The sequence below is a fragment of the Budorcas taxicolor genome, chromosome 12 (assembly GCF_023091745.1).
Source record: "Budorcas taxicolor isolate Tak-1 chromosome 12, Takin1.1, whole genome shotgun sequence".
Taxonomy (NCBI): Eukaryota; Metazoa; Chordata; class Mammalia; order Artiodactyla; family Bovidae; genus Budorcas; species Budorcas taxicolor.
Window position 1 is genome coordinate 76,808,193 of NC_068921.1, and position 12,727 is coordinate 76,820,919.

Below are 12,727 nucleotides of genomic sequence, written 5' to 3' on the forward strand. Positions count from 1 at the left end.
CCAGTACTCTTGCCTGTAGAGTCCCATGGACAAAAGAGCCTGGCAGGCTACAGTCCATAGGGTTACAGAACAGACATGACTGAAGCGACTTAGCATGCATGTATAAAGTGACATGTGTCTTTTGCCTTCCTCCACACTTATCCACAGCATGGTGGATAACATTTGACTAATCCCTATCCTACTTGTTAAAAAATTTTAATTGCTCCAGATCACAGACATCGAGTCGAAATGTGAGAATAATATTCAGGAAGTGTTCTTTTCAGAATCACAAGCAGTCATTTTTTAAAAAGGACAAACCCTATCAGTTATCTAAATGTTTTCATGGCATCACCAACTCCATGGAGATGAGTTTGAGCATGATCCAGGAGTTGGTGATGGACAGGGAGGCCTGGCGTGCTGCAGTTCATGGGGTCTCAAAGAGTTGGACAGGACTGAGCGACTGAACTGAAATGTTTTCAAGTATCTAGAAGCTTGGTCTTCAGTACATAAAACACCTCACGTGTGAGACATTGTGCAGGTGTCCTCCGGATCCTTCCCATCATGGAGATGTGGCCACTGCCCAGCCCCTCCTCACCCCCCAGGAGAGAGCAGTCACAGCACCCCATTCCTCCCTCCTCCCTCTGATAGTGCCCTTGGAACAAATCTCATGGCTCCCTGTGCCCTGCTGCACAGCTGGAACACAGAAATACCACGGCCTTTCTAAGGCTAAGAACAAGCAGTGAGCGGGAACAAAGTAATGAGTGGAGAGAGCCGTGAACTTGCAGACTCCAGAGCACCAGTCACATGAGTGTGGTTGTTGTTTTTGACATTGAGAAAGGCTATGCCAGCCTTTAGTAAGCAAATACTTTGTCTTTTCAGAGTGTTGTGTGCAAAGTGTACCTCAAAGCCTCACTATTAAATCACAGAGTTAACAAGAAACGTTAAAAACACAGCTCTGCCCATACAGGACACCTTCTCAGGACTAGCTCGACATTTCCCTATGGGTGTGGGTTTGAGGTCCCTCAGAGGCTCATGGGACAGTCTGGCAAGGTCCTCAGAAACACACACACACACACACACGAGGGCTGTCATGTAGAGTTGAGGAAAATCCACTCGGAGCAGGTGGGGAAAAGTGAAAGTGAAGTGAAAGTGAGAGTCACTCAGTCGTGTCCGACTCTTTGCGACCCCATGGACTATACAGTCCATGGAATTCTCCAGGCCAGAATACTCAAGTGGGTAACCTTTCCCTTCTCCAGTGGGTCTTCCCAACCCAGGGATTGAACCAGGAATCCCTCTTCCTGACCCACTACTTGAACTGGGGTCTCCTGCATTGCAGGCGGATTCTTTACCAACTGAGCTATCAGGTGGGGAAATGGCAAAGTGAAAGAGGAAGAGCTAGCAGGATGGTGATATGGAATGGAAAGAGCCTTGGGAACGGGAAGGCTAAACACCAGCCACTCTCCAGTCAGGGGCAAGGGCAGAGCTGAGTGAAGAGTCCCAGGGGAGTAAGCCCCTTCTTTCCACCTGAGTTTTCTCTTTCCAGGGAATTTTCATTGTATTTTATTGAGCGATGAGGACCGAAACCATGAAATAAAACTATCACAAGCCTCCCTACCTCACACTGAACACAATGTGTAGACTGAAATTATATCAAGACTAAATGTTAAAGTAAAAACTATAAGACTATTAGAAGAAGACATAGGTGTAAATCTCCGTAACCTTGGATTAGGCAATGATCACAAAATGATCACGGAAGCACAAGCTACCAAAGAAAAAAATAGATGAATTGGACTTCAGCAAAATTAACTTTTGTGCATTATAAGACACCATCAGGAAAGTGAAATGACAGCTTACAGAAGGGGAGAAAATATTTGTGAATCATAGATATCTGATATGGATTTACTATCTAGGATATAGAAAGAACATTTATAATCCAACAACCAAAAGACAACCCATTTTTAAAAATTTAACACTAGAATAGATTTTTCTACAAAGAAGGTATAGATGGTACTTGACTTACAGTGGTCCACCTGGTGGGAAAGCAATACACATTCAATGAAAACCATAGTCTGAATATTGAATTTTGATCTTCCCCTGGTCAAGTGTTACATGATCTGATCTTCTCTGGTGATCCTGGGCAGCGACAGTGAAGCACAGCTCCCCGTCAGCAAAGTGGTCTTAAGGTCGACAGTCGATATACTTGCAACCCTTCTCTACCCGGACAACCATTCAGTTTTTCACTTTTAAGGACTGTAGTCAGTAAATTACATGAGGTATTCATGTTTAGATGGTTTGGCCCCATTGTAGGCTAATTTAAGTGTTCGGAGCACATTTAAGGCAGGCTAGGCTGACCTTTGATGTTCAGTAGGTTAGGTGTATTAAATGCAATTTCAACTGATAATACTTTCAGCTTGCAATGGGTTTATCGGGACACGACTCCATCATAAGTCAAGGGAGATCCATGTACTGATGGCCAGTAAACACATTAAAAGATGCTCAGTATCATTAATCATTCGAGAAATGCAAATCAAAACCACAGTGAGATGTCACACCCACCACATTATCAAAAACAAATAAAATGAAAAATAATTGTTGGCAAGGGTGTGGAAAAATTTGGAACTCTGCTACATTGCTGATAAGAATGTAAAATGTACGCCACTATAGAAAACAGTTCGGCAGTTCCTCAAAAAGTTAAATATAAAATTACTAAATGGTCCAGCAATTCAACTCCTAGGTATATACCCAGAAGAATTAAAAACAGAGACCTAAAGAGCGACTTGTATGCCAAAGTATGCCCTCATACACATCCTGAGCCTTTTCAGTCCTTTGAATGGAAGCTGATTTGGCATTTTAATAAACCTGTGTTTTTAAGAATCTCTCATAATAAACACATCAGAAACTTTGCTGTACCAAAATCTACAGTTTCGGAGCAGAGTGCCTAGAATGTAATAACTTGGGGGATGAAATCAGTAAATGAACATTTTCCTCATTTTTTTTTATTGTGATAAAGTACACATCACTTAAAATTTACCATCATACTCATTTTTTAAACCATGTGTTTCTTTTTAAAAAATATTTATTTATTTATTTATTGGCTGTGCTAGTCTTTGTTCCTGGATGAGGGCTTTCTCTAGTTGCAGTGGGTGAGGCCTACTTGCTAGTTGCGGTGTATGGGATTCTCATTGTGGTGGCTTCTGTTTTGGAGCCCAGGCTCTGGGGCTCAGAGGTTTCATTGCCTCGTGGCACCTGGGATCTTCCCGGACCAGGGATTGAACCCATGTTCCCTGCACTGACAGGCAGGCTCCTAACCATTGGACCACCAGGGAAGCCCTATCATAGCCATTTTTAAGTGTACCATTAAGTGATTATTAAGTACATTCACATTGTTGTCCTTTTGTAACCGACTTGTTGCACTTAACTCAGTGTCTTTGGGGTTTATCCATCTTGTATCATGTGTCAGAACTTCCTTCCTGTATAAAATTGAATAACATTCCATTGTATGTATTTAACACATTTCGCTTGTCCATTCTTCTGTCCGAGTACCCAGTGGCTCAGACAGTAAAGAATCTGCCCGCAATGTGGGAGACCCGAGTTCTATCCCTGGGTCGGGAAGATCCCCTGGAGGAGAAAATGGCAACCCACTCCAATATTCTTGCCAGGAGAATGCCATGGACAGAGAAGCCTGGCAGGCTACAGTCCACAGGGTCAAAGAGTCGGACACGACTGAGCGAGTAACACACATTCTTCTGGCAGTGGACTCTTGGGTTGCTTCCACATTTTAACTATTGTGAATAATGCTGCTATAAAAATGGATGTACAAGTAATTTCTTGGAGATCTGCTTTCAGTGCTTTGGGGTGTATACCCGGAAGTGAGATTACTGCATCGTACGTTAATTCTATTTTTAATTTTTTTAGTAACTGCCATATTATTTTCTGGAACAGCTGTACCATTTTATACTTCTACCAATAGTACACTAGAGTTCCAATTTCTCCGCATCCTCCCCAATACTTGTGTTTTTCTGGGGGGTTTTTTGATAGTAGCCATCCTAATGGGTATGAAGTGATATCTCAGTGTAGTTTTAATTTGCATTTCCCTAATGATTAATAGGGCTTCCCTTGTGGCTCAGCTGGTAAAGAATCCACCTGCAATGCAGGAGACCTGGGTTCGATCCCTGGGTTGGGAAGATCCCCTGGAGAAGGGAAAGGCAACCCACTCTAGTATTCTGGCTTGGAGAATTCCATGGACAGTATAGTCCATGGGGTCGCGAAGAGTCAGACACGACTGAGTGACTTTCCAAAAAAAAAAAAAATTAATAACTGTGGTGTTGGAGAAGACTCTTGAGAGTCCCCTGGACTGCAAGGAGATCCAACCAGTCCATTCTAATGGAGATCAGTCCTGGGTGTTCATTGGAAGGACTGATGCTAAAGCTGAAACTCCAATACATTGGCCACCTCAGACAAAGAGCTGACTCATTGGAAAAGACCCTGATGCTGGGAAGGATTGGGGGCAGGAGAAGGGGACGACAGAGGATGAGATGGCTGGATGGCATCACTGACTCAATGGACATAGTTTTGGGTAGACTCCAGGAGTTGGTGATGGACAGGGAGGCCTGGCATGCTGCGATTCATGGGGTCGCAAAGAGTTGGACACGACTGAGCGACTGAACTGAACTGAATGATTAATGATATGGACCATCTTTTCATGTGCTTATTGGCCATTTGTACATCTTAGGAGAAATGTCTGTTCAAGTCCTTTGCCTATTTTTGAATTGACTTGTTCGGTTTTTTTTTTTTGGTGTTGAGTTTTAGGAGTTCCATATATGTTCTGAATATGTATTCCTTTATCAGATATATAATTTGTAAATATCTTCCCCCATTCTATGGGTTGCCTTTTTATTCTATTGATAGTGTCTTTATTCTGTTAATATTGATTTTATTCTGTTGATGTATAATATCTAAAAATTTTCATAAAGTTCAATTTGTTTATTTTTTCTTTTGTTACCTGTGCTTTTGGTGTTATCAGTGAATGAAATTTTAAGCCAGTTCAGTTCAGACCAGTCACTCAGTCATGTCCGACTCTTCAAGATCCTGTGGACTGCAGCACACCAGGCTTCCCTGTTGTGCCAGGGAACTTATAGTATGTTCAGTATTGCTGTAGATTTTTTTTTTTTTGAAAATAGACAAACCATGGGATTTCCCTGGCAGTCCAGTGGTTAAGATTTTGTGCTTCCATCACAGGGGGCATGAGTTCAACCCCTGTTCAGGGAACTAAGATCCCACATGCTGCATGGTTCAGCTCAAAACAAAACAAAACAAAAAAACCTGCGTAAACCAAGATTTTTTTCCATGTAGGAAAAACAACGGGCCAGAAAATTCAACAGTATCACCTTACCCGAAGAAACACTACCAGGTTGCAGTAATCAACGAAAATTTGTCTTTTTTTCTAATACAGTCACTACAATAGTCTCTGTGATTATGATATATTTACCAGAAAAATACAATAATTTACTAATGATGACTTGTTTATGTCACAGGCACTTCTGTTTTTTAATATTAATGTTTAAAAAGAACTTACACGGAAAAGAAGTCCTTAAATGGAACAATGCATCAGAACCTTTTATTTTAAACCAACCAATCTCAAAATTTTCCAAAAAATAATTTCGTATAGATGCTGATATCAAGGCCTTCTGCCCCAAATTCGTTCCAGTCCATGCTTATGACATCATTTGATGAATTAGATAAAATGGAAGTGAGGTGAACTGGACAAATTCAGGAAAGACAATTCACTAGTGTTTCTGGGTATGTGGTGTGGTGATTTGCCTTTTGTAGGAAAAGAATATTAATTGCTCATTTAAAAAATTTGCACAGATTAAGCATCTCTCTGGAGCTGGGAACCCTTATTATTTCTTAATTCCCAAATCTCCCTTCGACCACATGGCTTTTCCCTCTGCTCCTGTTGCATTCAGGGTTGTCTTGGCAATTTCCTCTGAAAACAAACTGTAGGTTAACATAAAAGGTTCAAGGGGTGGTGGAGGGCGGGTAGGAGAAGAAAAAGGTGCTAATTCAGATGTTATGAAACTGTGATAATGCTATTATTTAAGACACTTATTTGGGTATGTTTATACTTTGTAGTTTTATAAATAAGCCCAAGGGGCTCCTCCTGGTTGTCACCATCCTCCTTGCATCTCGGGTCCTGTCTGTCTCTTCCTATCCGAGTAAAAGTGACGCCGCTCTAATCCCTGCAAGTTTGGAACTAATGAACTGACTGCTGAGCCGCCGCCACGGAGCTTGGTCCCAAACTATACTGTACTTCACACTCGATTTATTCTCCAGATGGCGAGACTGTGCCGCCCCGCCGCGAGGGACCACCTCTTCCACTGGAGTGTAAAAGTGGACGGATGTTGTTTTCTTTGCAGATTTGATCATTCTGAGCTCAAAACTTGCGAGGATGATTAGTTATTAGCTCTAATGGGTGCCAAGTGAACCAACTGCACGCATATTTTCTCCTTTCATTTTGGAGTCTGCAGGTTTCGGGGATGGTTGATTTATTCGCTTTCTTACGTCAGCAGAGTGTGTCTCTCTTCCCCAGGTGATAAGAACCCGGTCTCTGAAATCATAGCACGCCTTGGTTCCCGGCCCAGACAGAGTCACATAATCTGGTGGCTTATGTATAAGGACAAGTTTATTAGCCCCTGGTCCACTGCACTGAGCAGCCCATGGCACGAAATATCGATTGCAATGTGGGAACTTTGGTAACATCACCTTTTAGACCCGGGGCCTGCGAACATTCTGACCTGTGCCAACTTGCTCTGTGACCTTTGCAGACCCTACCTCTGGAATCAGACCTACTCCAAATACACGATGCTAATTAACTCTCTGCAAAAACCTAATGTAATTGTTGAGCAAGGCCTTAAATTCATTACTCCTTCTTTTCAGATTGTCAGGATTTAGAAGGACAAGTTTATCCTACATTGAGAAATGCTGGCCAAGGCCGTGCTGCAGTGTTCACACATTTAGAATGCAGCTCCTACTAAACCTTATTTTGGAAGACCTGTTTTGTTACCAGAATGTAAGACCCCCTCCACCCTTGCCCCCAGGCCCCCAGCCCGCCAAAAATTTCATTTCTTAGTGGCCTCTTTTTGCCTCCATTTCCTTTTCTTCCTTTCTCCAGGGACCACTTACCTCCCAGTAATCTCAGCAGATCATCCATATAGCCCTTTCGAGAAGGTGCTGTCTGCCAGGCCAAGACTTACTAATCCCCCTAATGAGATGGAACTTGGAAGGATGGTCAGGGCCAAACAGGAGAAAGAGAGGGAAAGAGGATGAAAGCATAAAGGGAGTGAGGTGATGGAGATGAAAGAGCTGTAAGAGAGCCAGAAGCAAGAGGTAAGGTCTGCGTTGGAGATAAAGGGAGAGAGAATAGCGCGGACAGAATTTCCTTCTTTTCACAACTGCTGGACTGTGGCTCTCTCTAGCTAAACACCCAGAGCTAAACCTAATTGTTCCTAGAAACTGCCTTCCTCTCACCCAACAGATGGCATGGGTGTGTTTGCTAGCACAGTAACATATTTCACCATTAAAATACCAAAAAGAAAAAAAAATCCACATGCTTGTTGGTTGGTGTAAATTCAGGGAAGTTGTTGGATATTTTAGGATACATAGCAGAGGGATGCACACTTGGTTTATGTAAATTGTCACAAGCAACAGCCTGTTAATAAGGGTGTTGTGTGGCAAAATACCTCCAAAGCGAGCATCTTTTTTTGGAAAGGTATAGAATGATGAACTGGAAAGAGCTTGGTTTGAATTCTGAGCCAGAAAGGGGGGGGGGGGGGGAGTTTAATAAAATGCTGAGTATTCACTGCTCATTATTATAGCATGAAAAGTACTAATCAGATTATGCCTAAAATTGGAATGGGGTACTTCGTTTGCAGCCAATTTCACAAGGGCCGAATTTTACTAAGTAAACCAGAATGTGCTGAAACCATGGCAATCTGACTTTAGATAAAAATCACAGACAGGTTTAGAACATGAGCTTTGAACAAACAGTCCCCTTCAAATCCAAGTGAAACGACTGAACAGCTTAGAGGTCAGATTTTGTTTGACCCCAACAGTAACGATTTAGGAAGCGGATGTTGCCGGGGATCTTACACGTGCAGATTAAACTGGGAGGATGGCAGTGATGATTCAGATTTGCACTTCATGTGATGTTTCTCCCTCTCTGTCTGATTCACTTCACTCAGTATGACACTCTCTAGGTCCATGTGAAATCTAAAAAGCAAAGATACAAATGAACTTACAAAACAGAAAGAAACTCACAGACTTAGAGAATGAATTTATGGTTGCCGGAAGGAAGGAAAGGGGGAAGGGATAGTTAGGGAGTTTGGGATGGACATGTACACAGTGCTATATTTGAAATGAATCACCAACAGGGACCTGCTGTACAGCACAGGGAACTCTGCTCACTGTTATGTGGCAGCCTGGATGGGAGCGGAGTTTGCGGGAGAATGGATCAAACGTATATATACAGCTGAGTCCCTTTGCAATTCACCTGAAACTATCACAACAGTGTTTGTTAATCAGCTATAGCCTGATACAAAATAAAAAGTTAAAAAAAACAGCGATAAACAAATAAATGAAACGCACTACAGCCTGAACAATCTGGTTAGTTCCCTTCCATTTTCCATTCACTCTGTCTCAGGAGACCCTTTCCACACCCAACCTGCGCTTGGAAAACCTGGAAGTTGAAACGTTTCTGAGCTGGAGCCACCCTGAGTTCTACAGCTGCACCAGGCTTCATGGAGCATTAGCACATCTTGAGTTCTCTGAGGCCGTGGATCTAAATACACGCAGGCATCGTTTCTCCCGACAGTCATAGACAGCCTGGGAACCATCCTAGTGAGTTGACTTCTGCTCTTCACCATCAGGATTTTCTTATTCAGTGATTGTAGCAAGAGGGCACAGTAGAGCAAGTGGGAACATTCTGTCCCTGCAGAACAGCCCACAGCGTGGTGGAGCCCAGCCACTGCGGCTGCATCCTCCCCCACAGTAGCTAGTACGAGCTCTCGTCTAAGCTCGGCCTAATTATTAGCAGTCAGAGCTCAGTAAATCAGGACTGCATGAAGCCATCTTAAACTGCTCCCTTGGACTCTGCTTCCGAGCTGACAACCCTAAGCGTTTCCTCACACTGTTTAACTCAGACCACGTTTGGAGGTCTTCCCTGCTTCCACCCAGTCTCAGACCTATATCCGTCTGGTTTAAATCTACTGTCCTGGCTGGTCTTCTTGATTGGACTTTGACTCAGTATTGGCTCAAATAATTGTTTTTTTCTCTCCGCTTTGGTTTGTGATTTTCCTAGATAACTATGGCTGTTCAAATGGCCGTATATTGTTAAGACTTTTTTTTCCCCAAGCTACATTCATCAGCAGTGAGAAGCTTTAAAGTTTTATTAGTATCATAAAAACCCTTCTCAAATGAAACTACTTTTGATAAGTGTTCATTCTGACAATGAGAATTTGTTGAGGGCTGTTGGCAAGTGGGAGGAATTTGTTTTTGAAACTGAAATTGGCAGGAAGTAATGACCCCAAGTGCTTTCTTCCTCTTGATTTCAGCCCCGACGCCCTCAATGCACTCCTCTCTCCCCACCCCCTTCCCCACCTTCATCACCCCCAACTTAAAGTCAGTAAATAACATGTTTAATTTCGTACAGTTTTTCTGGGGACAATTCAAATACTGAAGCAGATTTTCAACCTTTCAGCTTTACTTAACTGTGGAGCAAAGCCTGTCAAATCAAAGGGGGAAAAAAATGTATTTGTCTCCCGCGTCATGAAGGGATTTCTTCTTGGTGATATTATTGCCTTCCATGTGAAGAAGTTGGAGCTTTTTTGTAGCGGGGAGTGTCATTTTCCTGTGAGCACCTTCCTAATTGAATGTCAAGATTCAACACAGTTGCAAAATAATTTTTAAGTGAATAAAAAGCATTAAGCCTGTAGATAGAGAAAAACAAAACCTTATTTTTTCCCTAATGTGAATATGCTGGCAGTCAAGACTACCATTTGTCCATAAGTTATCTAGTTTCTTGTATTTATTAAATAAGAAAATGCAGGTAGAGCACTTGGTACCATGCCTAGTGCTTAGTAAATGCTCAATAAATGTGACCTAGTAATTATTTTATCTTTCCAGTGGAAAAGTAATGCTAATGAGCAAGTGCCTGCATACAGGCTCAGTCACTTCAGTCATGTGCAACACTTCGAGACCCCATGGACCATAGCTCGCCAGGCTTCTCTGTTCATGGAATTTCCCCAGCAAGAATACTAGAGTAGGTTGCCATGCCTGCCTCCAGGGGATCTTCTTGACCTAGAGATCGAACCTACGTCTCCTGCGTCTTCTGTTTTGCAGGCAGTTTCTTTACCGCTGAGCCGCCAGGGAAGCCCTAATGAGCAAGATGAGCCTACTGTTAAATATTTAGAGTTTTGCCAGCATGCATGACAATGGCTCTCATCTCTGCTGTAGTCAACTTTAATAAAGTCTGGAAATCAATCACTTGCCTGTCATTTCAAACATCATTTACTTGGTGGCTATAGTAGGCACTGTAATGGTGCTCAGACTCTCAACCCACATAAGAATTTCATGGATGGTTTGATTGTGTTTCCCCTCAATGGCACATAAGCTAAGGAGATACATTTTATCTACACTTATAGGATGAAGCTAGATTGAGAATAGTAAAAACTCTTGAAGACTTTGACCTGGGCCCAACTGAAAAGTGTGTGAGGATCAACTCGGTGTCCAGTGGTCTGGCCGAAGAAGACCTGGAGGCCATCCTGCAGTCTCGGGTCCTTCCTTCCAGCCTCATGCTCCCAAAGGTCGAAGGTCCTGAAGAAATCCACTGGGTGAGTAGCTCGTACACTTTGCTTTAATTAAAGACTGGCAGAAAGGAAGGGTTTGGATGCTTCAAATGCATCCAAATGCATACACAGAGCAGAGGAGAATGGAATCAAGAAAAAGGAACCGAAAAGACCATATCCTGCATCCAAGGAGAACCTGGCTTTGCCCTAAGTGTTCAACAGGAAACACTCTACACTTGAAATGATGCTTCTGCTGCCTGCACAGATATGTGGTTTAGACAGAACAGCTTCCCCTAGAGCAACCCTGGAAACCAGCTTACCCGGGACTAGAGACAGCTAGGCCCTACCCCTCCTCCTGGAAGAGTAGAGATGTGCATGGCTCTTAGGCAGATTGATTTGAAGTCATCGTGGATGGTGAAAGCACATTAACTGCAAAGGAAAAAAATGAACCTAAAGGAGGAGAGGAAAAGGTCACTCCTTAGGGCAACTGGAGGAAGAGACAGGAAGCTTTTAACTAGTGGTTTTAATTAGCACAGATATTATTTCCTGAACAGTTCCCTAGTTCATCCTTTTTAAATTGCTGACAGGTGTGTTTGTTTCATGACAGACTTTTCAGCCAATAAAACCCTGGCATGTCAAATTACTTAAGAAAACTTTGAAATGGGCCTAATTATACTATGATTGTTTTCATTGTTAAAACAGGACCTGGGTTGGGGGGTTGGGTGGGGCTAGACTTTATTTAGGGGTCACTGTGATGCTGCAGATCCCTGCTGAATATAGGGTGGTTACATTGTGCCAGTCGGGGGCAGAGGGGGTGCCCATGGCACCCGGATGCTGGAGGCGTGGTAAGGGCGTGTGGACAGCTTTTTGATGCCATGTCCGAGGTGACCTCTAAGGTGGTGGCTACAACTGAGTCTTAGACATGACACCCAGACACAGCTCACCTTTTCAGCCCTCACAGCTGTGTCAGCTTTGTGCTTTCCAGTGCCGTGGCTGCCTGCCACACGTGGGTAGAAGCACTTGAAGTGTGGCCAGTCCAGACTGAGATGTGCTGTAAGTGTAAAATACACCCGGGACTTCGAAGACCTCACAGCACCCTCCCCACACACCCACCCCCCTGCAAAAAAGAGAATGTAAATCATCTCAATAATTTTTAATGTTGATGACATGTTGAAATGATAATATTTCAGACACACTGGGGTGAATAAAACTCTTATTAAAATGAAACTCACCTGTTTCATCCTTCTCTTTTAATGCAGCTACTGCAAAGTTTAGAATGACATACACAGCTGCCATTATTTTTCTGTTGGACAGTTCCGTGAGGCGTCTTCTTGAAGACCTCCATTCAAGGGCCCCCGTTTACTTTCCAAACTAGAGTTCTCCTGGGCCAGGTCACCCCCCAGCAGCTGGGAGGTGCTGGTGAGAGGGGGTTCACATCCTCCAGGTCTGACTGATCTGGACGTGTCCTAGGTTGATTGAAATGGAATCTGAAGTCACTGTTCCCTTTTGGATTCTGAGTTAATGCCTATTTATCACTGTTATTACCCCTCATTTGAGAGGGGAGGGCTCACCCCAGCCTTCGGCCACAGCCTCTGTTCGCTGTTTTAAATCCCTGGCTTGTGAGGAAAGTACCGAAATCTAAATAGGATTTCTAGTTAACAGAAGTCTTTGGGGCTGTTTATTTTTTGCTCTCCGTTTGTATTTATGTGAAGCATAAAACCCAGAGCCTGATGCACAACTGAAAGATGGGCTTCCTTGTTTTCTTTTGTGTGAGAATCTCTTACTGGCCTTTTGTCGCTAGTGTGGGTTCTTGTTTGACTGGCACGGCTTATTGGACTATAACAAGCGTGACTCTGCCTCCTTTGTGGTGGGACAATTCTCCCACAAATCCCGAACGGGGTGCATTC

General features: G+C 43.2%; 1 protein-coding gene across 4 annotated transcripts in view; it reads left to right on the top strand.

Moving 5' to 3' along the window:
• Nucleotides 1-12,727, top strand: part of CLYBL (citramalyl-CoA lyase) — a 227,865-nt gene that overhangs the window by 181,155 nt on the left and 33,983 nt on the right. For all 4 annotated transcript variants that reach the window (XM_052650086.1, XM_052650088.1, XM_052650087.1 and 1 more), the window contains exon 3: nucleotides 10,677-10,865. In XM_052650086.1, coding sequence (XP_052506046.1) covers nucleotides 10,677-10,865 — 189 coding nt within the window. The remainder of the gene's footprint in view (nucleotides 1-10,676; nucleotides 10,866-12,727) is intronic.